General features: G+C 41.4%; 1 protein-coding gene across 8 annotated transcripts in view; it reads right to left on the reverse strand.

Annotated features, from left to right (window-relative positions):
* VPS54 (VPS54 subunit of GARP complex) overlaps positions 1-27,355 on the reverse strand; it is a 54,618-nt gene extending 27,263 nt beyond the window's left edge. For 2 of the 8 annotated variants that reach the window (XM_074579227.1, XM_074579226.1), the window contains exons 1-10: positions 27,220-27,355; positions 26,661-26,761; positions 16,380-16,541; positions 15,414-15,519; positions 15,278-15,322; positions 13,767-13,845; positions 9,261-9,392; positions 6,084-6,469; positions 1,443-1,569; positions 291-398 (exon numbers count right to left, since the gene is read on the reverse strand). In XM_074579227.1, coding sequence (XP_074435328.1) covers positions 291-398; positions 1,443-1,569; positions 6,084-6,469; positions 9,261-9,392; positions 13,767-13,845; positions 15,278-15,322; positions 15,414-15,519; positions 16,380-16,515 — 1,119 coding nt within the window. In that variant the 5' untranslated portion in view covers positions 16,516-16,541; positions 26,661-26,761; positions 27,220-27,355. Of the gene's footprint in view, positions 1-290; positions 399-1,442; positions 1,570-6,083; positions 6,470-9,260; positions 9,393-10,737; positions 10,773-13,766; positions 13,846-14,724; positions 14,802-15,277; positions 15,520-16,379; positions 16,542-26,660; positions 26,762-27,219 lie in introns of those variants that run through there. The other 6 variants (XM_074579225.1, XM_074579224.1, XM_074579230.1 and 3 more) reach the window with 5 other exon arrangements.
* Positions 27,356-27,743: the final 388 nt, after the last annotated feature.

Consider the following 27,743-nt stretch of genomic DNA (forward strand, 5'->3'; position numbering starts at 1 on the left):
AGAGAAAGAAAAAAAACCTAAGCTAAAATCAGGGTATTCTGAACAATAGTTATTATACTGAGAAAGCTGTGATCTGCTGTACTTATGCAGCAGATACTCCTTACAGAAAGACTTTTCTGCAAACAGACCTCTGTGCTTCAGGAAGTCCTTAGTGTCTGCAAGCTCAGCTGCTCTAAACGAGAGACCATCAGCTACCAAAAAACTTAATTGGAGCTGTTCCTAACTACTCAAAAATCATTTGTAAGGGGTTGAGACAACCTTGTCAGATATGTTAGAAGTGTTTGGCTTACCTGTTTAATGATGTTCTTTGCAGTAATAATCATTTCATCTCCATATATTTCATAAAAATTTAGCTTTCTTTGTTTTAAAAGTCCAAATACTAGTGACACAAGTCTCTCCTATCAAGAAAAAAAAAGAAAATAAAAAACCAAACCACTAAAAATATCGAGGGCAAGAAATAATTTTAAGCAATTGCACAGCAGTAAGAAAGTTCAGGTATCAAACACACGGTGAACAGGATTTAGATCAGTCCAGCGCCTCGAGACTAATGCCATACTTCAATTATACAAAGTTCCCTGTAGCAATGCCAGCTAAGAGAGTCCCTTCCTCCCAGCCTCTTTCATGCTGGTTCCTCAGTTGTGCTCATCCAATTGTGCTTAAAACCATGGATATTTCTAAAGACTAATGAGCTTCCTTACCCTGAGCAAGAATGACACTAAATACAATTGCACAAGCACAAGTGAGAATCTATCACAGTGCGGCATGGAGGTGGGAAGAAACTATAGGGCAGAAATGGGGATATTTAAGTGCTACTGCCATTCACCAAATTTCACGAAACCCACAGATGTAACAAGACCAAACTATTAATAGGGTCTCGCAATTACTGAAGAATGGTACAGGCAAAATCCAGACAAATCTTTTCCTGGCTAGAAAGCAATCACAACAGCTTAATCTTCAGAAGTTTACAATCTTCAAAGGAATGAGGAATATACACTGCAAATGAAGTATGTATTCAGGGCAACTGTATGCTTGATATAAGCACCCATAAATGCACAGGGAGACAGAATGAGAACAACATGCAACTATCAGCTTTCACTGCACAATTGTATTTTCACAGTCAAGTAGATATGACAGTCCATGTTCTTTTCCACTTGCATGTTAAGGTTCATGAAGTGAACTCAATATACATTTAATCAGAGAAAAGAGAACTGATTATTTTGAAAAAATAAAGTAGGACTGGACTGCAGTTTCATGAGTTTAGTTAAAATTATGATTTTATCAAGCATGAAAAAAAAAAGCCGGGGGAGAGGTTGGACAAGAAGAGAAATAGTATAAAATTATAATGTTGCTACTAGGGACCTGAGTGAATTAGTCGGTGCTAATTAAGTATGTTAAAGATGCAAACATATTCATCAGACAGTTTATTTCAATAACAGACATACCTCTTCTAGAATTTGGCAATCATCTTCTAGGGGTCTATTTAAATCATTGCGAGCATAAGTTGAAAACTCTGCAATCATCATTTTATCTATCAGCTTTTCCAGTTCACAAAGCTGTGAGCCAAGATGCCTAAGAAAAACAGCCATTGAGAGATGAGCTAAATAATCAACCTGAAAACGAATCATTAGTTCACAGTTGAAGAAAATAACCACCCAGTAGGTAAATTTCCATGCAATCAACACTGGCTTAATGGGGGGCTCAAATCTTTCATTTCTTAGAGCAGCTGAAACCATGTATTTTTCAGAGGCACCGTCACCTTGCAGCAAAACATATGGACTTGAATATTCATGGAGGGTAAAAATGGGATGTAGGGCGTTTTCTTTTTTTTGGAAGGTGCTGAGTACCTTTCTTCCCAACGAAGTGAACCAGAAGCAAGAATACTCAATGCTTGTCAGTATATTGGTGTTAAAAAGAAGGAATACTTCTATTGCTCATCCAGTTCCTCTGCTCATCAGTCCACAAGTTCTTCCACTTCAAATGTTTGAGCTTTTAATGTGGTCACAGATTTCATTCACATCGGTATGTGATGTGATACAGTAATAGCTTTACATGACAGGATGGCTTTCTGAGAACACGAAGAGTTTTCAAATTTATGCTACCCTAAATTAAAAATATTTTTTCCACGTATTGCAGATTTTAAACTATATTTTGCAGACTGTTGTTATACAGAACCATGAGGGAATTTCTCACGTCAGACCTGTCGACCAGTCTTGAAAAGTTGTGCAGCTAGCGAAACTTTTAGCAGAGTAAAATTAAAAGTGGGTATTTCAGAGATGCCAAACGCTCCAGGCTTTCCAATTTCCACCAACAGCTGAGCGCACCAAGTACCTGTAAAAATCAGACTCTCTTTCTTTTTTTTAAAACAAAAACGACAAAGACACTGCCAATGAGAACTACCAGGAGCTGTGATATCTTAGATAAACCTGGATACAAAATGGGGATGTGAACCTGCATGGGTCACTGGCTTTAATTCAGTGCTGGTGTAGCTGGACCGTCAGCTTGCATAGAGCAGCAAAAATGTCTTAGCACTCCCTTGGAGAAGCACTGCTGTACCGATGCGCAGCCCGCAGGATCCGACCTCGCAGCCCCTGTAGGGTAAAGTCAGTGCCAGGGTAGCTCCTCCCTACAGAACTCCACATGGCCAGTGCAGAACTGAGCGGAATGAATCTTGCTGGATCTGAGTCAAGCAGATTTTATTTGTTTTTTGTAATTTGAAGATGACCAGGGACATGTCTGCTTTTGAATTTGTTGGTCAAGAATTGGCTGGAATGGACAAAGTGGACACATTTCAAATACCTAATTTAAGCAAAAATGGCCTCTAGAAAAATCCACGCCAGTTGCATCATGGACATTTCAAAACAAACTCAACAGAAAAAAAAATAAAGATTATTATTTGCAATGTAATGACGAGTTGCAAAACTTACTGCAGGACTAATGCGGTCAACACAAAGGCTCTTACTTAGGTAAGCACAAAAACTTACTCTTCGGCAAATTATTTCTGTAACTGTGTTTAACTACACTGAAGTGCAACGCAACCTACTCTCTCAAACCTCAGGTATGGAAATAGTCCAACAAGGGTTCACAGCACTTGCTGCCACCACTTTGCCCAAGATGTTCTAGCCTCTAACAACAAAAAAATGACTCCACCCTGAAACACGCCAGAATAAGCCAAACCTGAATTCATACTCCAGCCAAACACCTTGGCACCGATCTCTTAAGAGGCTCCAGTCACAGAACAGGTCCTCTCAATGACTGAATGCTACAATTATCTTCTGTAAAATTATGAGTGCAGGGTAAAAATTCTTTTAAAATACACGGATGAGACTATTTTACCAGGTGTCTGTGCTTTGCCAGTGTACCTGTGCAAAAAAATCACCAGATCTCCATCACCCCCACAAGAATCGTGAAAACAACGTACAAATCTGTACTGCCAGTTTCTAATTTAGTTAACGTGTAAGTTTTTTTGTGTAAAATTAGAAAGATGTACTTGAAAAGGTTAAAGAGCTCTAAAACTTTAATTCTATCCTATAGCAGTAGCAAGCAATAATCATACAGTTACGACTGATACATATAATCACTGCGGATATTAACCTAGATTAAAGACAGCAATTTATTACTTCACAGCACAGGTGCTTTCATTTTTCACTATAACTAGAATCAAATTACTTTTTTTTTCTGTGTAGCATGACAAGAGGAAAAAAATTTTTGTATATGGATGATCTGAATAGTTTTCTTGCTGCTTTACATTGAATCATTCTGCAACATGATTCAATTTGAAGCTGTCTGTTCAAAAGCAAATTCTACAAGCTGCAATACACAACACTAAACCAACAAGTTTGGGGTTTTTTTTTAATAAGATACAAATTATTTAGGGGGAAAAAAAGAGATAGTAATTTAGAAAAATTAGATACTGATTTAGAAGCTACTCTCCTCTTAAAATAAAAGAGGTATTTAACTCACTTCACAATTGTGGCATTCTCGCTCAGAACAAAGCAAGAACATCCATTTGGTATTTCTTGGAAAAAGCTGAAGTATTTGTGCATGACATTAATTTAGATTATTTTTTTTTAACTTTATCTATTTTTTAAAAACACAGCTTCTTAAATTCTACGGAGAAGTTTTATAAAGATCTCCGTCTTTCCACTGCACATTATTTCTCCAGATAGGCTATACGCATAGGCCACTATGAGACTTGAGAACAACCGTGCTGGGCTTCTCAACAGCCCTTGCATCTCTGGTGGCAGTGAAGACTTAGGTTGCATTTAACTTACCTTTAATATCCAAAGCAGAGGGGACATTTCTGACATTCTCACCCCCACCACTATTTTTAACTCTACCAACCAAGCGTTATTCACAGAAATCACTTTTTACAGACAAGATGAATATTGCCCCGCAAGTATGTTCCGCATCTGAGTGTAATTTTAAAATAACGGCACGTTCTTGGGACATCACGTATACTAATCACAATGACAACAGAATTGCACTCTCTGCTGACATAGCACGGAGGTTACTTGATTGCAAAACACAACTAATTCTGACTGATGCTGTCACGGGGTCGTAGAATTACATTCACTATCACCAAGGTAAATGCAGATGTGACTCAGTCAAGGGCTGTGCACCATAATCAAGTGGTTGAGAGTAGGAACAGTAAAGAGAAAAGAAACTGCACTGAGGCGTCTGCACTCAGGTGTCTGACCATCTACACTAAAAGCAAAAGACTAACAGCTTCTAACAACTTTCCTCCCGATAGTTTATTAGCTCTTTTAAAAAAAATAAACATTTTAATGTAATTTTTTTAAAAGACTTTTTCTGAGATCTTTTCTACATAGAATTTGAGTCTTCTTTCAAACCACCTAGAAGGGCTGTTAGAAGAGCAGCTCATGTGAACAGACAGACAAGAGCAGTAACCGCATAAAGTTCTGAACATTCATATTACAGTTATTGAGCAACAACTGTGTTTTCATTACTCAAGCTGGGAACCACCAGATTGCAGGAACCACATAACCTCTAAACAAAACAAAACAGAAAAGCCCAGCACCAATTTATAAAACTAACTGTACAGCTCCTCAACTGGCCGATGCAAGTCTCAGAGCTGATTTAACAAACACTACTTCTGCCAGCACCGTACCACAGTGGCAGCTTTGCAATATGACACTTTTATCCTGCATACGACCATTATGATAGTGTACGTTACATCAGCTAAAAGGACTCTACTGTAGTAATACTCTTGCATATCACAGAGGACCTTGCCCAGTGCAGTGGCATCTCACAAGTGGAGCCCTAAGAATTCACTGTTAACAGAAGCAAGCCAGCAAGGGACCTTGAACTCACTAATTCCCATCCCTGTACCAAACACGGGTGAAAAAAAACCAGTGGCAACAGCAGCTTGGGCAGCACCTTCCCGCTGTTTCTGCCCTTCCCAACTTCAGCAGCTCACAGAACTGGATTTCCCAGTCAGCGGGCACTGTAAATACAGCTCTCCGCAAGAGCAGACGTGGCTGCACACATCCCTTCTGGCCAACCTCAGACCACATTTTGAGTCGTGGTTTGATAGCTTTGCACTGCCAAGCTTCTTCCAACACAAGCACAGGCTGGAGGCTGACCTACACCACGCACGGTCCGTGCATATTCCTGTACCACCACATGGCTAGGTCAGTCACTAAAGACAGTGGCCTGCAGTGGAGTTGTGTAACAAGAACTGTATCTCTGTGGTGCTGCATGCACAGGGATTGCAGACTACCACTTGGCAACCATCTCTTAGCTGTGGGCTACAAGCCCTGCAAGATGAAGGTCCAGCAACTGCTTGGCTCTCATCTCTGAACCCCTAAACCATCTGTAGACAAGAATGGAGTACAGAGCATCTAGATGTTGAAAGTTCATCCCTCCCCCTAAAAAAAATAAAAATTATCTCTAGCACATGCATTAATCACACTGCTTAAGCCACACTTACATTTTGTACCTTTTGTACTATGCCCTCTAAAAATGAACCAACAAAAGTAAAACAAACCCCTCCAGCCAACATAATGTGCTCACCGCATTCTAGCTCTTCTTGCATTTTATTAATATCCTAGATGGTTACCTACCGGAAACTGTGAATGCCTTGAAGCTCTTGCTGTAACACCTCCTGTGTTGTTGCTATTAAGTCCAAAGCTCCAACAAACTCCGAAGTGGATAGCAGCAACTGTACTGTGGGCTGTGTTTGGTGCACAGTAGCCATTAACTTCAGTTTATTGTATGCTTTTATGCAGTTATTTCTGGTGAGTGACAGTCTTAAAACTCGAAGTGATCCTTCACACATTACTTTATCAATTTTGGAGATTTTCTCTCTAAGTAATTTTACAGCCTGGGAGGTTTTCCTGAGGTAGTCCTGCAACTCATGCTGAGAGGTCATTGCATGAAAAAATGCTTCTGAGCGCAGAGAGATCTGATGAGCAATATTGACTTCCACAATGTCCAGATAATGGCTCAGCTAGAAAGAGGAGATAGAAGGAAAAACACACAGTGTTGTTATGACTTGGCAAGCTTATCACCACGCAAATATACTTTCAGGGTATTTGTCTTATTGTAGCATGAGGAAATTTTGCTAATAAAAGTTAAACCTCTTTGTCAGATTAGCAAGCAAATAACTACCCATTGTGGTTTGATCATTTGTTTTTAAATGAGCTCATAATCACTTTGTGAAGGTTGGCTTGATGCCTCTCCTGGTTGAAAATTACAAGTTAGAAAAACAAATAATTTTAAAATACCCAAACTTTTGTACCACATGGTTGCACACTGGCACTGTCAAAATATGGCCATTAACCAGGAAACAGCTCTGGATACTGGCCTGCAAGTAAGAACAGTATACACAGGCAAATACGCTATGCACTTCGAGCCACTGAACCTGCTAAAGACGCAGCCTGACTACACTCGATGACATGGCTTTGGAATGGCTCTGTTCATTTAAAAGGCTGTAGCATCTGCTTTGTAGAAAAATCCTCAGCATGTCTCTGGCTGCAGTTGTTTTTTGCCAACCAGTTGGAGTTCCTATTAAACCTATTTCATGTGCGCTGGCACTGCGTGATTCCCAGAGACAGAGCATGCCCACACATTGAGAACCTGAAATTCAAATTCTCTGTGTTGAACAGCTACCAGACCACTGGGTTGGCTTATTTGAGCTGTAAAAGCTCTGTGTTCTGGCTTATGCTGAATATGCAAACTCAAAGGACTGAGGCTTTAGGATGCTCATCTGAATGCTAATACTCAGATGACCTGGTTTCTAAGAGGTGCCAAGCACTCAAACCTCATGCTGAATTTCAAAAGGCCCATCCAGAGATGGAAAGAAAATCAGTTGGAGAACGTTTCCTTCTTATAGTTATTTTCATCCTGCATGTATTTAACATCGGGGATTTATACAATATGCAAACCCATCTTTTTTGTAATATGTTTAATCAAAAACATCCTCCACCAAACAGCTGTGACACACCTAGCCCACAGGAAAAGCTGAGACAGACTGCGACACAGGGATCAGAGAAAGGGTTATTATGATAATTTATTTATGTGATTGTACCAATCAGATGCCCCAGGTCCCTTCACTATGCTAAGCGAGGTAGAACAAACAGAACAAAATTATAGTACCTGCCTCAAGGAGCTTACAGTTCCAATGTTGGGTAAGACATGGAAGGAGGTAAGGAGGAAAAAAAATGTCAGGGGGAAGTTGTTCAAGTAGATCCGCAGCAGTCCAAAAGCACTAATAGCCTAAGTATGTGTGCTTAAGGCAGATTTTTCCAAATCCTGTTGAAAAATAGTGCCTGGAGCTAAGGATAATTATGGCAGCAGGGCGCCTATTTACACACAGTAAGTGTAAACCTTGTGCAGTTCAGCCTTTAAAAAGGAAAACAAAAAACGTGGGCCCATTTCAGTAACATGAAGCAGGGTAATAATTTGTTGATGAGGCATGTGGCTTTGGAGGCAGCAGAACTGTTTTATGCTCTTTAGGTATTTGTATCCCCTCTCCAAAGAAGCACGGCTCACGGCTAATCAAAGCCTTATTTTCACTTCACTGCATGGGAGAGGACTCTGGGTCTCCTTCACTCACAGTCCACGTCTGAGTGTCCATCCTGCTGCTGCCAGGCTCACTTTGTGAGTTTAAAGCATGTGCCAGACACTGCTTTTTCATCTTCAGACAGCAACTGCCACAAGAAACTCCACAGAAGTATTCCTCTAACTTCAGACGTGGAGGACAACCCAATGAAGGATCAAGTTAGTCTCCAGCAGAGCCTGTCCCTTCCTACTGATTTGGAGGGAGAGCAGGAAGGCTAACTCCTGTGAATTTGGAAACATCTTCCAGAAGATCTCATGCTATTTTTTTCTTAAGGCACCTCACTACTACTATTTTTTTTTCCTTTTCTTCTTGGTTTTATTTTTCCTTTTTTTTTTTTTTTTTTTTCCTTCTTCTCCCTCCCCTCCGCACTCACCCCCCCCCCCCAGCTCCCAGAAGCTTTAGTAGGTTAAACAGGAGGGAAAAGCAAAGTTAGAAAACAGACTCCAAAATTATGTAGATTTTCTATAATCATTTTATGGGTATGTGTACCATACAAATGATTCATTATGGGCTTTTCTACAGTATGACTACATAACTAACAAAAAATTTTAAAGAGACCAAGTAAAGACTTCTCCTTCCAATATGAAAGAAACAGCTCTGCTTTCATGCTCTCCAATGTGCTCCAGTACTTTGTGAAATGCAAAAATAGTGCAGATCTGGATCAGTGCAGATGACACGATAACAAAAGGTAAGAGGAAGCTCCTGACATCCAAAAACCTTAGGATTTAGTATTTCTTTTAGCACAGAAACCACAGCGCCTTGAATCTGGAGTTTTCCTGAGATGTGAGAGTGCTATAGTCTTAGTGTTCAACCTCAAGCTTTCCTTTCTCATGGCATTGCTCTTCCCCAGCAAACAGCTCCACATCTCTGAAGCTCTCAATATATACCTGCTCCACTAAGTTTTAGCAGTCATGAAGATCCAGTTATTACACCATATACAGATTCTTTTTTCCGGATTTGACAGAAAAGATTTATTTAGCAGGGAAAAAAACCAGTTCTCTCTCAGTAAGATGCTTCCTGCATTGTTTACCAACAATCTGCAGCCTGATGTAAAACGAGAGATAACAAAGCCCACGATGGCAATGTCTCAACAAACAGCACAAAACAGCAGTAATGGTGTTTCTTTGTATTAAGTAACAGCTGCGATGGCGAGTGACATCTTGTATCAAAGTTGTACCTTTTCTTGAAGTAACTTGGAGGAAGCTGCATCACGATTTCCTTTCCCACCAGCAGTACTAAAATGAGACCATGGTAAAACGGCATTAAATGTTAAGGAATCTTCCAAGGCAAAATCTGGTTTCATAAAAATCTGGAACAGAAAAACAAAATAAATAAATGCATCTCCCTCAGCCCAACACTTTCCTCCCCAGTTAAACACACCTCCTGTCTCATGAAGCTAACAGGGACTTTATTTGTTGATTATCAAAAACCAAATTTTCATTTATCCAGGTGAACAAATTTATTCCAGACCTTGCAACCAATTTACTTTACACCTTAAAAGCTTGTGTGATCTGATGAAGTTTTGTCTTCCTAAAAGTGTAACACACAGCTCTAAAATTACATAGGTTATCAAGCACCCCAGATGATCTAACATCCTGAGCGTGAAAATGTAGGCAGCATTAAACTGCAGGTGGGTCCTCTAAAGGATCGGAGCAAACGTCCTTCAACAGCAGGGGCACCCTACTGCTGATGTGCATATTTCTGGGGCCACGGCGTCTACCAGACCAAGGACCCAGCCAGCTGTCAGGGTGCAGCAAGTGTTGCCTGGGAGGGAACAGAGCCTCAAGCTGATCTCCTCTAGCACAATGCAGCAAACACGCTGCTCACAGAAAGTCAGTAACACGTAACATTAACTACACAGCTCAGAGAAATAATAATCTAAAATTCTCTCTGATAACATTATTTTTACTTGACAAAACTGGTACAAACCTTGAGTTTCTAGGCAGACAGTAGTACCCTTTTCCCTGTACTTATGAAGTGTAATTTTAAAAGGTTCAACATAGACTATAGCATCACGCCACACTCAAACATTCTTGTTTCCTGGGTTTTAAACGTTGCAGTGACTGCTATCCAAGTAACAGCCTATATGACTGGCACAGAGATGCTGACCCACATTAACACTCTGACTTCTTAATGTACCCAGAAAAGAATTATTCGGACTGAAATGGAATCCAGAGTTGTGTCTTTTGTCAACCTGTCACAAAAACCCCACACCATATACGCTGCAAGCATATACGGAGAGGGCTTTGCTCAAGGATTTAAGTAGTTAAACCTAACACTAAGTTACACACTACAGAATATTCAAGCTTCTATCAAACTCTTCAGTTTCCCTTTCCTCCTAGAACACGGAGTGGCTAATTTTGCCCAGCTCTGAGGTTTTAACTATTAAAGATGAAAAAAATAACAGCATTTGTATTCTACTTTGAGTAAGAGAAAAATCAAGACCATGGGAAACAACAACAACAAAAAGAAAGAAAGAAAGAAAAAGCTGATTGTTCTTAGTCTTTTTAAATTCTGAGAACTGCAGATCCTCTTGGGAATCAGTTCAAGTAGTCAGCTAGGAAAAGAATTCTACAAAGAAGAGAGTAAATTTGTATGTTCAAGACTACATGTAAGAAATCCTTATAAAGGCTTAGAGTGCACAGGAACCATACCTTAGGTACTTGTTCCAGATCTGTCCTGGATTTATCTAAAAATTAAACAAAATACAAGTAGTCAATCATGAGGAAACAATGAAAAATAATTACCTTGAACACTATTAAACCCTATGAGGAAGTTTTCAAGACAACGATGCCAGGTTCCTCACAGGGGGTGGACAGGGAACAGTGGTTATGAATTGAAACGAAACGTTCTGACTGAACACGAGGGAAACCTTTTTCACCTTGAGGACAATCAAAGCATTGTAGCAGACTGCCCAAAGGGCAGATACTCTCCATCCTTGAAGGTTTTCAAGGCCCGCCTGGATAAAGCCCTGAATAGCACGGCCTGACCTCAAAGCCTGAACTGGCTTTGAGATGGCAGTTGCAGTAAAGACCTTCTGAAGTCCCTTCCAACCTGAAATACTCTGATTCTTTGAAACACTCTGTTGTCCTTTGTAGTCCAGGTCTCATGCTCAGAGTATTCAAAGGTGCTTGCACTTGGCTGCTTTGACAGCGAAAACGTTAGTCATACAAAGCAATCTACTTAGCACTTCACATTCCTTAATGCACTGTTCAATCAACTGGCAAGGGCCAGTAAGAGGTCCCCCTAGCATCACCCCCAATTTTAATCCTCCAGACTGAAGCTGCCCATATAATCACTTCTGCACAGCACTTGGTGGATGGATGCACAAAAACTGGCAAGACGGTTGAAGAAGGGCTCAGGACAAAGTCCCAAGCACACTGAGCAAGTAGCACAGAAGCAGTCCTTCCCTTGAAGTAAGGTGACCTGACAACTGCAGAGGGTGAGAGTGTTGAGCTGGGAAAAGAGGTGCATCGCTGTACCCCAGCAGAACTTGAAGAAAAGGCAAATTCAGACTTTTGAGGTTCAGCCAAAATCCCCTTTTCCTCCCCTACTCATTACCTAGCGTGCATTATGAAGAGGAAGCACACTGGAGGCCAAAAAAGGTGAGGAATTTAAAAGCCACAAGCCCACACCCGAGCTGGATGGTCTGCTCATCACTGAAAGACATGGTAAGCACTACATAAACATTATCTCCCATATTTCTCTCGCCTCTTTGGCTCTTACTTGATTTCTTTCTTACTTTATTTGTATTGAAATGCAAAAGGCAACCTACGAATCATCCTGCTGTCATCAGTCTTTGGACAGACAAACCCTTATGGAAGTGAAAGGCCAAGACTTGTGGGCTGGAGTTAGAGGAAGACAGGCAACACTAATGAAAGAAATTATACAAAATAAAGAGTTTCAGTTCAGTTCATGCTTCTACTAGGAACTGTCCGTCTACCCAAGAAGCTCCCAGTTACTTTGGTGACACAGTAATTTCCTCTTTTTAAAAACAAAAGACTCTTTCAAAATGGATTAAGCTAAGCCTGAAGAAGGAACTTTTATCTTGCAGTATGTGCAGCAGACAGACTCATTCAGCAGCAGCTATTCCAAAATAAAACCAATCACAGAGAAACCCTACCGAAGGGCTTCCTTTTGCACGGACAAGAGGGAAGAAAGCTGACTTAAAGAAGGTGATCACAAGGAGCAAACTAATGAACAGTTCTTGCTGCATTACCTGTAGACATTGATATAGACAAGCCTGATCAAACGCTGATTGGCAAATGAACCCTTTTATGCTAACATTTTTGAGAAAATACATTAAAATAAATTAAATATTTAAAGCTCACTCCAGGTTATGAGTGTTTCTTCTCCTTTTGCTTGTCTTTTCTTTTTCATTTTGCCTCTCGCCTTCCTTTGTCCTTTTTCGTATTAGCTGAATTATTTCCATAAAATCTGGAAATTTGGCCTTGCTACAGCTGCGGACACCAAGAAAGTCTGCCAGGTAGTCTTTGCTAACAGTAATCAGAGAAATACAAAATAGAGAATTGGCCAGAGTGGAACTTCATGAAGTTCAACACAGGAAAAGGCAAAGTCCTGCACCTGGAGAGGAATAACCCCAGGCACCGTTACACGCCTAGGGTGTAGTGGCTAGAAAGCACTCCTGCAGAGAGGGACCTGGGGTCTTGGCAAACAACAAACTGACCATGAGCCAGCACTGCACTCCTCCAGCAAAGCATCATGGGTTGCATTAGGCAGAGCACTGCCAGCAGGCTGAGGGAAGGTGATCCTCCCTCTCCACTCAGCACTGGTGAGACATCTGGAGCAGCGTCCCCAGTTGTGAGCTCCCCAGTACAAGAGAGACCTAGGCACACTGGAGCAAGTCCAGCGAAGGATCACTAAGATGACTGAGAGACCATTTTTCATAGGAGAAGAGGCTGAGAGAGCTGAGACTGTTTAGCCTGGAAAAGCTCAGGGTGGATCTTATCAATGTTTTTAAATATCTGATGAGAGGGTGTAAAAAAGACAGAGAAGGCTCTTCTCAGTGGTGCCCAATGACAGGACAAGAGGCAACAGGCAGAAACTGATACATGAAAAATTCCATCTGAACATAAGGTGGTCAAACACTGAAAGAGGTTGACCAGAGAGGTTGTGTAACCTCCATCCGTGGATAAATTCAAAACCCAACTGAATACTGACCCCCCAGTAGGTGACCCTGCTTGAGCAGGTGGTTTGGACTAGACCATCCTGAGATGTCACTTCCCACTTCAGCCATTCTGTGATCCTCACAGCAGAGACAGGAATGGCCCAGCACTGCCATTCCTTACTGCAAGGTCAACAGCTGCTAGAAATTTAATGCAACAGTTTCAATAGACCTTAAATTAAGGGAAGTTGAAGAAAACGCTGTCAGGGACCAAGTGACCTCCCACGAATGCAAACACGCCGAGGAAAAGTTTAAGAGCAGGTATCACAAGCATTTTGACCTATAAAATATCAGCAGTGGTCATGAATACTTCTAGTCAATCATGTCTGGGTTTTCAATTATTGTTACAAAGAAATCAGCAGCAGCTGTTATGGCGCATGAAGCTCTCGAGCAAGTAAAGGAGATGATCAGCAGGTTATAGCATTTGTTATTGAATGCTATAACATACTGATACAAAAGAAATTACTTTTTAATGACTAAAGGAAGGCTTTGATGTACCGTGAGTGTGTAATAGTGTCCTGTCGAAGGTATCTTTAGGAGTACAAATATTCTTGCATCTTTCATGAACCTTCTCTCTCTGTAAAAGAGAAAACATGTGAAAGAATTATTCTGAGGCTTAAAAAAAAAAGTTTTTCTTTGAAACAGAACATTCAGAACATTTCCAGTGAAACATAACTACATTATACCAGATAATTCTGACAAGTTCACAATAGTATTTTTTTCCTCTTAAAAGCTCAGATGATGTTTGTCCGGGTTAAAGGTACCAAAAATTTCAGCCTGTAATCGATATGTTGGGTTTTTCTGTATCTTTACATCTCAAGAAAAAGTGAACACAAAAGTTATTGAAGAGGTATAACAACTTCTCTACATAATGAGATAGAACCACAGATCAACTGTAATTGCACATCAAAACATATATTTGCTGTCTAATCCAGAAATCACACTAACACACAATGAATGCTTTTTCATTGCTAAATTAGAAATTGCTTCCACGTCTTCCTAATTAGTACTTTGCTGAAACCATGTATCTTCTTTCATCATGCTGAGCTTCAAATTTTATCTACAGGTTTAAACACCACCAGAGACCATAGTGGTGAGAAATTACATTACTAAAGAACGTCTATGTTAGCTGGATCTCTGCTAGAAGCTACATCATGGGTCAGTTCCCTCTTCCCAAAATCTTCTTTCATTTAGTAGTCGCTGCATTACATGCTAATTTTAACAGATGAGCTCTTAAGTGTTTAAAATGTTGAATATGTGAACTGATGGCAATAGTTCAGTTACAGACAATTTGCTTTCACGTATTTTAACTATGATTTACACAAGTAACACTTCCTGCAGCCAATTCTGTACCAGCAGAAAAATAAGAAAGTTACAAACCAAGGAAGCAGAAAACAGTGGGAGACTTCTACATGTTCTTTCAGTTAAAAAAAAAGAAAAAGAGAGTACTACATACTTACTGACACCTGTATTTTAAGAGTTTGTAGAAGTCTCCTACTGGTCCTGGTGTCCTTAGATGTAGCTTAAACTTTCCTGTTACAAAAGAAATCATCAAGATAATAGACCTATTCATAGTTTAAGAACTTCACATATAAATGTTTAAATTTGAGACTCTTAAAAAATATCTCCAATCCTTGCAGCACATAGTCATGTTTTATATTTGATCCAAAGGTCTGAAAATTGCACTGTAGAGCCCAAGCATTAAACAATCCTTACAGAATAAGGACTAATAATCAGAAAGGATAAATATGAACTGTAAGCCCTGGTGCAGAGCTCAGTATTCAGAAATAAAATTCAAAAAAAAATAGAAAGAATTTAGTCAGTGTTTTCCACACTACAAATACTGAGATTATAGAGCAAGAAACGCCTAATGAAGAGTTAACAAGCACTGAAGAGCAAATTAATTATCAGCTAACTGTATGATGGACTACTAGCAGGGAAAATCTCTAATTAGAAGAGGGATCTCAAATCTCTTTCTGTACTACATGCATCTAATTTGGGGTTCTTACCGGAGTGATTTCCTGTTGGTATAATGCAAAATGTTCCTTGGTGATCTGTGGGAGGTAGAATGAAGGCGTGACTTCAGTGTCCACAAAGTCCACTCCCCATGTTTTTGTAAAGAAATCAGATTCCCTTTTTGCTAACCTAGGATCATTTAGTGCTGCTGGGAGATTGACTTTGGAATGATAAATAGTCCATCTGTGCTGATCCACAACTAGAGATGGGCTGTCACATAAATTATTGGGATCGCCTGCGGCACAAAAGACAAGACAGTTTGTTAAGGTGAGAAAGTGAAAGTTGTATGTTTGCTAAAATGCAGTTCTTAAACCGTGTTTTCACAATTACACACTGGATCAGAATTATCTATGCAAAAGACACATGCTATTCTCCTCCTGCAACACTTTAACTTGCATTTTTTCTATCAGATTAACCAACACAAATTTTCAACACAGTGGTGTATTCACACTCATTAAATATATCTTAGCTTAACAACATTAGCTTCTACTGAAGAGAAGAACATTGCAAACACAAACATATTTGAAATAATCTGAACTTGATCAGAATGACAGCTGAAATTCATTAGCATTAGATTTTGTAATTCTTAAGATCCCACCCCACCTACTCCTTATAAACTAAGCTTTAGTACACCCCAGCAGCTAGAATTGCGACCAAAACTCGGATTTACGATAGCACTAGAGACTTATGACACAGTGTTAGAGACAGGTCCTGCTCTCTTGCTTCCCACTGCAAGAGGGCTGGGGTGTTTCACAGCAGTAATGCAGCTAGGCTCCAAGCGCACTGTACGGGTCTTTTACAGGCTCTGACAGAACATACCCTCTCCTTGCGTGAGTATGGATCATAGCTATAAAGTGGAATCACACAAGCCAGATCCTGTCTATAACGTGGACATCTGAAAACAAGCTGTAAAAAGGAAGGCTCTCCCATTGCTCCAAAGGGACACTGGGTGGTATAAAGCAGAATTACAGCATACTTTGAAATAAGACTATGGCTTAGTGCACTACACCCAGCATACGAGAAAATTTGATTGAACAATTGTAAATGGATTAGCAACTTTAACTGCATTTTTACTCTCCTTGACACCGACATTACCTGTAGGTTCCTTGGGACACACATCAGGCAGTGACTGCACAGGTCGAAAACGTTTTGTGGCATCCATTTCCTTTTTAAAGAAAGCATCACTGCTGTTTGACTGAGGCACTGGTGAAGAACTGTGGCTTGATGCCATTGCATAAAATCACCACTTGATAAAAGCTAAATAAGAAAAAATAAATATTGAGACTTTAATAAACTTCTGATTATGGATTGTATCAAAACAGTGATGCTCCACCAGCTATAAGGTATTTTGTTAACTGCAACACTTTAACTGACACATTTCAACAGCAACAGGGGAAAGCTTATTTTAAACACAAAAATAAAAGGCAGAATGTAACTTCGTAGTCTGTTTCCTCCCACACCTCTACATGCCACATTGAAAAAGGTAAGGGCTGCAGGCTGGAGGTTTGGATCTCCAGAGGTCCCTTCCAACCCCTACCATTGTGTGACTCTGTAATATATACAAACCCATGTGGCATATTCTGCACCCTCGCCTTCTTGCACTGCCTTAATAGCACCGTTTTCTCCAAAGGAGGCAGTCTACAACCTGTGCTCATGATTCAGCCAAGCCCAGCAACAGCTACCCACAGACACAATATATCATTAATTATTTATAGTAATTGAAATCATTGTCACATTTCAGACAAATCAGAATCTGAAGAATACGAGCATGCCACGTATATCAGAAAAGCACAAGCACATACTATGCATACAACATAGACACCTTTTATCACTTGAATCAGGAAAATTCGCAATTCAACTTTTCATGGCTGTCTAGGAAAGTAGACTATTATTTCAATGTAATTTCAATGTAAAAAAACATTTGCACAGAGAAGACAATTAAAACACAGATCAAAGAGCTCTGGAGTAAGGGAAGTCCCACTAATTTTCAGTTGAATTTTAAGCCCGCAATTTGAACATAAACAGCCTTAAAATTTTACACTGGGGCTGAACAACGTAATGCATTCTTTCCATCTGTAAACAAAGCTGCATTTCCATCAACGTACCGGTTGAGTCAGTAGTAAACTGCAGAACTATTACAGGTTTGAGAGTTTATTAAAACAAGCCCATAACGTACAGCTCAAAGAGTGCCCGTTCAAAGGGACCGATCTGAATCCTCACCTTTAAGGAGAAAAAAACACATCTAGCAAGATCTTAGCGTTTAACTACCCACCCTTAAGGGACACCTAAATTACTTACTACCCTGTGAAGGAGCACAAAAAGATAAAAGACCTATTTTATCTTCAATCGCTGAAGCAGGCACCAAGGGATGACTGTACGTCACCATGTCAACTTCTAACAGCACCATATGTACTACAGCAAATCTCATTTGGAAAAGGAAAAAAAAAAGTTCTACTTTCTAAACGAGGTTGGAAGTGCCCTACAAAACAATTCTAAAGATGAGTTAAGATACGTGCAGTTATAATAGAGGATCCCAACAAATGGGCCCATAAAGACTAAAAAACACGTATTCTGGCCAAAACTCGGTCTGTTGGGTACCACTCCTAATGTTCACTTGCCTCTCTCCCTTTCTATCTGGGAACGCAGCAAGACAAGGAGGATAACGTGCTTCCACTGTAATTTTTAAAAGCAACTTTTAAAAGGGGTGAAAACAGATCGGCAGAACCTTTTCTAAAAATGCTGCACAAGGACTGGAAATCTGTCTCCCAGATTTTCTTTGGAGACGATTCCCTTCCTTCTTATATTAGAACAGTTTACGAGTCAAGATAAAGAATGGGAGCACTAATGGAAGTATGGAAGTAGTCAGAAAGGGAAAAAACCTTTCCAGACATCTGACAGACCCTCCTTAAATATCACAAAGTGTCAGTCTCTCTCCCCAAAAAGCCCCGAAGGAAAACTTTTTCTCTACTACTTCTGTTCCATGTTCCTATTCTCATATTCTTCCCTTGACATTTCCAGAGCAAGTTATATCTTCATGAAGCTATTCCCTAACGTTTTGGGGTGTTTTTGTGAAAAATCTAGTTTATGATAATGACAAAACACTATCATTTTAGCATTCTTAAAAAACACATCCAGTGCTAAGTTATAATGATCAAGTCTCCTAAAGGCATACAGTAAATTTATCTGCACTTGGAACCGCTTCAAAGTTCTGTATTTGCAGTTTTTCTCCTGAAAAAGCCTCTGTAATATGAGCCGCAGTCTGCTCTAGCCAGATGTATGAGCAGCTAAGGCAATTTGTAGAAAGCACTGAAATCTTGTACTCTCGCCGGCAAGCCTTTCATTAAGCTTCTCTCCTTTCCCCATAATGAAGTATTGCCTAAAAGTATATTCTAAGACATGAATTGTCTCCAAGTACATAAATCTCAGTGGAGAAAATGCTAACTGCATTATGCCAGTCCAAGATTTATAACAAATTTAAAAGACAATTTAACACTGAAGACTAGCACAATCCCTCAGCTTTTCAAAAACAAACTATACCTAATCTTGGCACAGGTATTTTTATTACTTATCACCACAAAATATTCACATTGCCTTTGTATACTGACAAATCTTAAAATAAAATTAAAAGAATAAAATAAAATACCAATGCAAGCAGTAACCTTCATACTATTGAGTGGATTTCAACAAGATATAAGGATTCACAGGCAGAGGCCTTCTTAAGTGGCATGCAATATGATGCTGTACTAAATTATTCATAGTTAACAGCTATTCTAGTAGCCTCATAAGTCAGGACCTTATGGATAATTAACCTCAATGAACAGGAATAAAATCATCTGCACTGCCCAAAACCAGGCATTCCTCAAACTGCAGTCCTTAAATTAGCCAAGAAAGTATAGCTTCAGAAAGAAAACTGGACAGAATTACCTAAATTAAATTCAAATTACAAAGGAATATGTGACAAGACTATATGAAGACAAAAAGTCCTGACCTACACGTGAGCCCTTCTGTGTACTTTAACCTTGGGGACATCAGAAAAATAGTTTCACTTGTTCACCAACAAAACAGACATTTTAGAGAGAAACTAATCTATAACCAGCCTCGTGAACCAGCATTTTAAAATATGCAACTATATATAAACTTGCTGATTTAAACATACCACAAAAATGAAACTCAATGTTAACACAGAACAAAACTGCTACAGAATATTTTAACTCATTCAACTTTAAATGCAAGCGAAACGCAGGTAAATGTAGTTAACTGCACAAGCTGTGCCGAATGAATGATGAAATGGTGAGTCCCCTGAGCCTCCTACTTAGAAGAGCATACGTGCAGCACTAAGAATATGCAACTGTGTAACTTAATGACATCAATATTTAAATTATATACAATTAAAACTGGGTTAGATTAACTCTGTTCTCTGCAGTAATCACCATAATTTACTCACATTTTGCCTAGCAATGTGTGTTAAACTAACTCAATAAAAGAAAACTTTAGGGGTTAGATATAAGAGTAATGATGGAAATACGTACAGGATTACAGCTACTCTTGCAACATGCCTTAAATATATTAAATTTATTTTGTACACATTGTATTGATTTCCTTAGTTTAAAAATTGACATTAAATTACACTGGCACTGCAATAACTTATATCACTGAAGTTAAACATTAAAAAAACTTAAAAAATAATCATAACAATGAAAATAGCTTTGATGATTGGAATTTACTGTATTCTTACAGTCTGACCACATGAAAATTAATATTTCATATTCAGCAATCTTACAGCTTCCTCTTTAAAAAAAATTCTTGTTCAATAACACGCTCAGCAACTATGATATGACACAGTTGTACAACATACAGCATGGAATACAATGACTTGTGATGACAAATGGAATAACCACATGCTTGGATACTGTACAGTCAGCAAAGCAGAAGTTAGTGTTGTGTGCTTAGTAATGTATTAATCACAGGAATTTTAAGAAGTTATCTCTGTGATGACTACGCTATGACTCTTGAGTTTCACACCCGAGGTTTCATCAGTTAGAAGAGCAGCACAACAAACAACAAAGCGTATTATTCAGAAGTAATTGCACAGGACGGTTCTAACTCTTGAGCATGTGCTTGTTTTTGTGGGTATTAAGACTTGCACCGAGCTGTTCAGAAACTGCCCTTCCGTATTCTAGGCGTTATTCGCACGCTTTGTTTTTCAGATGGTAAGTCTTCGCTACCAAAACACCCAGTATTATCTCTATATAAACATGGTATTAGAGAAGGTGCGAACTAAACCTTGCCTATTCATGGATATTAACTTCATATTTCCTCATTTTTGGGCAGTTTTCCATCAGCATTATCAACCAATTTTCTATTTCCTACTTAAGGTAACAGCTTTACATGAGTTAATAATTTTTACTGGGAATTCTCATGTGCACACGCTTCGGTTTGGAAAGCTGTAATTTGTATTAACAATACAAATTACAAATCTGTATTAACAATACAAATTGGAATTTATGAAGTCAGTGCAATCCCTGCAAGGTGCCTGAAGTAACTCTCAATTTACTTGCTAGAGAAACCCATATTTCTCCTTTTTCTGTGCTCTCCCCCCAAAATGAAAATAAATCTACAACCTACTAGTAATACCTTCAACTTAAATTGGTAGCTTTGATAAATTAGCTGGTACTACAAGGAACATGCAGCTTATTAGCTCCAGTCTTTCATACAATTCATAGAATCTGCTCTCTAAACTCGATTTTGGCTTCAAAAATAGTGACTTCTGAGAAGAGACACTAAGCACCTAGGGCAAAGAGCCCAGGGCTTCCACTGACCACACAACACTGAGCAAGTTGTCCTTTAAGTATTCCACATTGTCCACGATGAGCCATGCTTGGACACCGCTAGGTACTTTCCAAGAGGTACAGTCTGCATCCCAAAGGTAAGGTGAGGAGAAGTTTCTCCATGAACGTGAATGGCATGCTAAAGTCCCTGCTGCTTTTCATGGCTTTGTCTGGCAGCAACAGAGTGAAATCAAAACATTTTAAAGTACTGTTCTGGTTACCCAAGACCATCCAGAACAGAAAACCACCAGAAGTCACCCACAAGCAAAATATTTCACCATTTCTAGAAGAAATGATAAACAGCAGAAACACTTACTAAGGAAAAGGATACCTGAAATGTAACTAAAAGATACAAACGCCCAAAGGATTCTTTCTAGGACCTCAAGAGCCAACAATATGCCTGCTATTTGTCTAATATATTTACTCTGTCCTCAAAAGTTTAGGTTTCCCACTCTATTATTATACAACTCTTTTTTTTTTTTTCCTAAATAAGCAGGATTTAACCCTGTAACAAGGAAACCATGACATGAGCAAAGTACACGCCCCCTTCTTAAGACAACGTGAACCAGCCTGGACTAATGCAAACTTTCAATTTCTTTCAAACAGCTCATTTTTTGGTCTGAAATGTTCACACTTGTGCCTGTGCCCCAAGACAGACATCCTTCTTTCAGCAGGTTAGGTTTCAGCAGAAATGTTTCAGCAGTTTCAGAGAATGAGGTTAAGGCTGCGGAAGCTCTTTTGCTAACAAAAGCTCTTTCTGAACAACTATTTCCACGCTGGGGTTTTAGAGTAAGATGATTGTCAGGGGGATGATGAGGCTAGAGTCAGAGGACAGGTGTGACTTGTCCTTGTGTCAAGCCACCTACATTTGGTACACAGTCCAACAACAAACCTCCTTACACAACTTGGAGATAAGCCTGTGTCAGCCCAGTCTTTCTGAAAGCCGAATAAATATACGTATATTTGTATTCCAAGCAGAATTACAGGCTGGGCAGAGAATGGATTGAGTGCAGACCCGAGGAGAAGGACTTGGGGGTGTTGGTGGATGAGAAGCTCAACGTGACCCGGCAATGCGTGCTCACAGCCCAGAAAGCCAACCCCATCCCGGGCGGCATCCCCAGCAGCATGGCCAGCAGGGCGAGGGAAGGGATTCTGCCCCTCTGCTCTGCTCTGGGGAGACCCCCCTGCAGGGCTGCCTCCTGCTCTGGGGCCACCAACAGCAGAAGGACATGGACCTGTTGGAGAGGGTCCAGAGGAGGCCACGAAGATGCTGAGAGGGCTGGAGCACCTCTGCTGTGAGGACAGGCTGAGAGAGTTGGGGTTGTGCAGCCTGGAGAAGAGAAGGCTCTGGGGAGACCTTAGAGCCCCCACCAGTCCCTAAAGGGGCTACAGGAAAGCTGGGGAGGGACTCTGGATCAGGGAGTGTAGTGATAGGATGAGGGGTAACGGTTCTAAACTGAAAGAGGGGAGATTTAGATGAGATATTAGGAAGAAATTCTTTCCTGTGAGGGTGGTGAGACACTGGCCCAGGTTGCCCAGAGAAGCTGTGGCTGCCCCATCCCTGGAGGTGTTCAAGGCCAGGCTGGATGGGGCTTTGAGCAACCTGGTCTGGTGGGAGGTGTCCCTGCCCATGGCGGAGGGGTTGGAACTAGATGATTTTTAAGGTCCCTTCCAACTCTAAGCATTCTGTGATTTTATGATTCATGAACACACATGTAATTTTGGTGCATTCTGCATACCTTTTAATAGTATCCCAAATCTCATGTTCCCACAGTGAGGGTGCACCTTCTCTGCAAAGTTAGAATGAGTGATGACAATCCAGATTAGTTTGCTGAGATGAAAGCAACGTGACAAGCAAGCTATATATGGGTTATCTGTGTTTTTCATCAGCCCTGCTTAGCCACACGTGCCTGTTATGATCCAGTATATTCTGTAATTCCTTGGACAGTGCTGAGCTGACCCAGACTGTGCTACTTTCTCAGCAAACTGCATAATGGGGACTGTGGAAAAGCGAAAGCACTTGTATATCTTAAAGAGGAATGCCACTACCGTCCCCTTCTATCATCTCTTCCATAGTGCCATCTCAAAATGTTCTCCTCACACGGGAAACGGGCAAGGCAAAAAGTAATCTAACTACAAAGAAAGAACAGGACAACCGCATCCCCACTGCAAAGCACTGTGGGTCAACTACAAGGCCAAGGTAAAATAGCATCTGATTTTCATATTACTAGATTTTGTACTGCTTTCTTTTGCCCTCTGCAGATGAAGTCACCTGAACAATAGATTTAAAGAAAAAAAAACCAATAAAAACAACAAAAGCTTTAGTTGAGCTTCACTTCTTTAAATACAAGAATAAGATCCTCTGAAAAAAAATACCCAAAAAAGCCCCATCACTGAACAATGTACTGTTATTTGAATGCACGCGTGCATAAGCTGTTTAGAATAATACAGAAGTGTAAACATTTTGTCAAAAATAAGAACACAATTTATCTCTCTACAGACAAACTATCTTAAAAGTAATATTTCACTTCCATTCAGGTACTGAATAAAATAATTAAATGAAACATCTGTGATATACTCAATGTACTAAATGCACTTCCTCTCATCCGGAAATCTAACTTCCCAATGCTGAACACTAATTTGAAATGAGAAGGCAGTTTCCGTGCTGGAGGAACACACCTTCCTACAGCCATTTAGCTCATTATGCGTCAAGTTCCTCCATGCCAGGGGTGGTAGAATCATTCTGAAACAATTAACAAAGCAGTAAAAATATATGTCAGAAATATATGTGGTTAGTTGCCCACACTATCACAGAAGACAAGAGTGGAATCTCTTTGCACTTTTTTTCAGGCATCAGCATTACAGTGTGCATTTTCCCTTGGAAAATAGTGAAATATGAGCATCTCATATAGCTCCAGAGAGGTACATGCAGCTGAGCAAAGATCAAGGAGCCCCAGCGGGCATTCCAGCTAGAAGCCTGTCAAAGGCAGAGACCACGGAGCAGTGACATTCTGAGGAAAGGCAGAAGAACTGCACCAGACGGAGCAAAATTTGTAACACTCAGGTCCTGACTTCACAAAAGGAGTCTGACAGAAACTGACGGCAATTTGCGTCAACAGCAAGTTTCCCTGCGCGGGGTCTCCACTTGCTGTCTTCAGTGGGGTTAGGCTCAATTTGTTAATCTGAACCTAATTTTCTAAAAATGTGATTTTTCATGAGAATCACGTCTTCCCGAAGCCTTGCCAAAGCCCTGAACAACTGAAAGAGCTAAATAAAAATATTTACCAGTTTTCACATTACGCAAAAATCTGAGACCAGGGATTACCCGAAAGCAGGCACAGCACACCTCAGAGCAAGTCTTATTGAGAAGCCTTGACACAGGATGCCTGTCCTCTAGCAGGAGGCAGAAAGGCAAGTATTCAGCAAACAAGAGCATCCAAACTTTACCTTGGTGAGCACCAGAGAGTGCCACCCATGTTTGTTGATAGTTCTTGTGGTGTTAATACCTACCCAGCAGAAGATCACTGATCGCCTCTATTCACATCACTTCCTTTTCATTCCTCAAATAGCTTCCATTTACAAGAAGCATAAATATTTCTATAAACGTAAAAAATGAGTATGGTTATGCAACATTTAGAATGTCAAAAAACAAAAGGAAGGTCTTACAGCAAGCATGTAAAACCGATGGGAACTCTCTGCCACATTGCATAGCACCAGAGATGCTACTCCAACTCTAACAACCTAGCCAAAGTGGCTCTTTTTTTTGTTTTAAGAACCAGATTAATAGTTGAAATATCCTAGCTTTTTCCTCTATCCAAAGATGAGTATTTTGGAGCAACTGATCAGTAAATGGATCCACCATTTTTGACTATGAGGGAAATACTTTATTTACCTTTTGAGAAAATCTTTTTTTAAAGCCTAGCACCTAGGTGAAGTGGGTGCAAAAAAATAAAATACGGGGAAGACAATTCTTAAGATGTGCTGGCAACTATTTCTTTGGACTTAATCATACGAGGCCCCAGAAATATATATGTAGAACATCCATTCGTGCTCACTCTTTCTCTCTTTATGCTACATTCATAAAGCAAGACAAGGAATAAACAAAATAGAGAGTAAAACAAAAAAAAAAAAGAAACAAAACCCCAAAGAAAACCGAGTCTCCCAACTGGAAGGATAAGACATCTGTAGCCCTTCATGCTTCTTGAGAAACTCACAGCTCCTCATTTCCCCAAAAGTCTGAAGAAGGAAAGCAGAAGTGGCTTCTATGATGAGCTGCTGCCCCAAAAGAAGAAACGATACCTACATGATTCCATTTCCCAACTTCTTCCCACTCCAACTGCCAAAGAGCAAGTCTGCGGTCTGCTTGCTCCACTCTCTCTAGTGGCTCCTGACACTTCTCAGGCAAACAACATTTCTGTCCAACCTTGGACACGCACGTCCCCTTCTCCTCCCATGAAGTTTGTGCCATCAACAGGAAGGCAAAATTCCTTCACACATGCACCAGACTCCTACTACAGAGAAAGATGGTACTGAAGACCCAGGGACGCCCAGGCCAGATGCTACTACTGGCAAATCGGATGGGAGAGAGCGAGCTGCTTCTCAGTGCGCCTTCAGAGCTCATTAGTGAGGCTGCCCACACGATGCACAGCACCTTTTGCTTAGACAGCTGTAGATCTCCTGTCAATTAGTTAATTTTAGGCATTGTTTTCCTACCCAACAGCAGCACCATCCTATGCCCAGAGAATTTCAAGGGAACCATAGGCGGTGTCATTTTGGGAAAGAGTCACACTGGCTCTCAGGCTAAATTACTGCAGCCATTATAACAATTAACATACTACAGTCAGATTTTCTAATAAAAGCATTTCTTCACAGCACAGGGTTGCACAGGACCACAGCTGCGCAGAAGTCCACAGGGTGACTTCTTGCTAAGGACTCCATCAGATAGGATACAGGTAAGACGGTAAAGTCCATACACCACCTGCACTTTAAAACTCTCAAAAATATACATGCAAATCTGTAGTCAAATAAGTATTTTGGTGTACTTTAGGTACTTTACACATTTGGGATCACTGGATGTCCTGTAACAGAAATCCTAAATTTTTAGAGAACATAAGAAAAACCAAGAAGGAAAAGAGAATCAATAGCATAGTAAGGTCAAAAACCGGACAGTCAAAGACAGAAAGTTAATTTTTTGTTGAGAGTGCAGGAAGTTGGTATTTTACAAACACATATGGGTATTTCTCTCAATGGAACATACCGCATTTGAAAAATTACATTAAGGAAAGGTAAGAAGTGACGTTTGTCTACGTAAATCCTAGATTTTAGGACCATCTCTAAACCCAGGAATCATTGCAATCCTAAGTGGGTTTTGGAACCAACAAATCCTTCAGATCTCCACATCCCAGTCCATCCCGCTTGCCGTTAACACAGGTGTCAGGTGCCAGCGTTAGCGAAAATCCCCAAATACTTGCTCCAAACATCACTTCCTCCCATTTATAAAGGCCAAGCTGGACGAGCGTGGCTTTGCCACCCGAGGAGCCGGCCGTACCTTAGTGAGAATACGACGGCGGTATCTCAAGAAGGCCGTCGTCATATCTCTCCTCGTTGCATCGTATGGAAAACTGCCCGGTCTCGGAGCTCGTCGGTGACCTGCAAGAGAGACCAGACCCCACATGAGAGAGGGCCACGATGGCCGCGCTCCGGGCGGCCCAGGAAAGCCGGGCACTTCCACACTGACACTTCCAGAGGCTCAGTGCCTCCCCACCAGGGACGGGCACCGATTTCCAACACCGCCCGTTTCCCACCGAGAGGGTTACCATGGAAATACAAAACGTAAATTCGCAGAAAAAGGGGAGAAGCGGGTTGCACCCACACACACCCCCAGCCTCCAAGTGGGCGCCCCTTCCTTCACGCCCTGCTCTCCCCAGGCCGCCCCTGGCCCCGCGGAGGCCCCGAGCCCGCAAAGACAAAGGGCACCGGGGGGAAAAATTCAACTTTCCCGGCCGCTCTCGCCGGCAGAGCTCCCCGCAAGGCGGCGGGCGGAGGCGGGGAAGCACCTGCGCCGGCGGCCTAGCGAGGACCGGCCGGGGATCTCCCCGCTGCCTTACCTGCGGCGCCGGGCGGGCGGCGCGGCCTAGCGCGGCGCCAGCGCCTCCGCGGCGACACGTCGCTCCCCGCCTCCCCGGCGCAGGAAGCGGCCCGGGCGGCGGCGGCGGCGGCGGCAGCGGGAGGGGCCGAGGCACCGCCTCTCCCCGCCGCCCGGGGGAGGAGCCGCCGCCGGCGGAAGGGGCTGCCCCAGCCCGGCCGCGCTGGGGGTTGCGGTTCCGTCCCCTGGGGGAGGCCGCAGGGACGAGGGGATGCCGCTGTCGCGACCCGGGTAAGGGGAGGGGTGAGCCGCAGTGCCCGCCGCCATCCCGCCGGGCGAGAGGCTCCGCCGTGCCCCAGGGCCGAGGCGCCGCCATTTGAGAGGCCCCACAAGTGCCCCAGGGCTGAGGTGCCGCCATTTGAGAGGCCCCACAAGTGCCCCACAACTATAGCACCGCCATTAGAGAGGCCCCACGAGTGCCCCACAGCTACAGCACCGCCATTTGAGAAGCCCCATGGAAGTGCTGACATTTGATGGTCCCCACAA

This window comes from Larus michahellis, chromosome 3 (genome assembly GCF_964199755.1).
Source record: "Larus michahellis chromosome 3, bLarMic1.1, whole genome shotgun sequence".
In the NCBI taxonomy this organism is placed as follows: Eukaryota; Metazoa; Chordata; class Aves; order Charadriiformes; family Laridae; genus Larus; species Larus michahellis.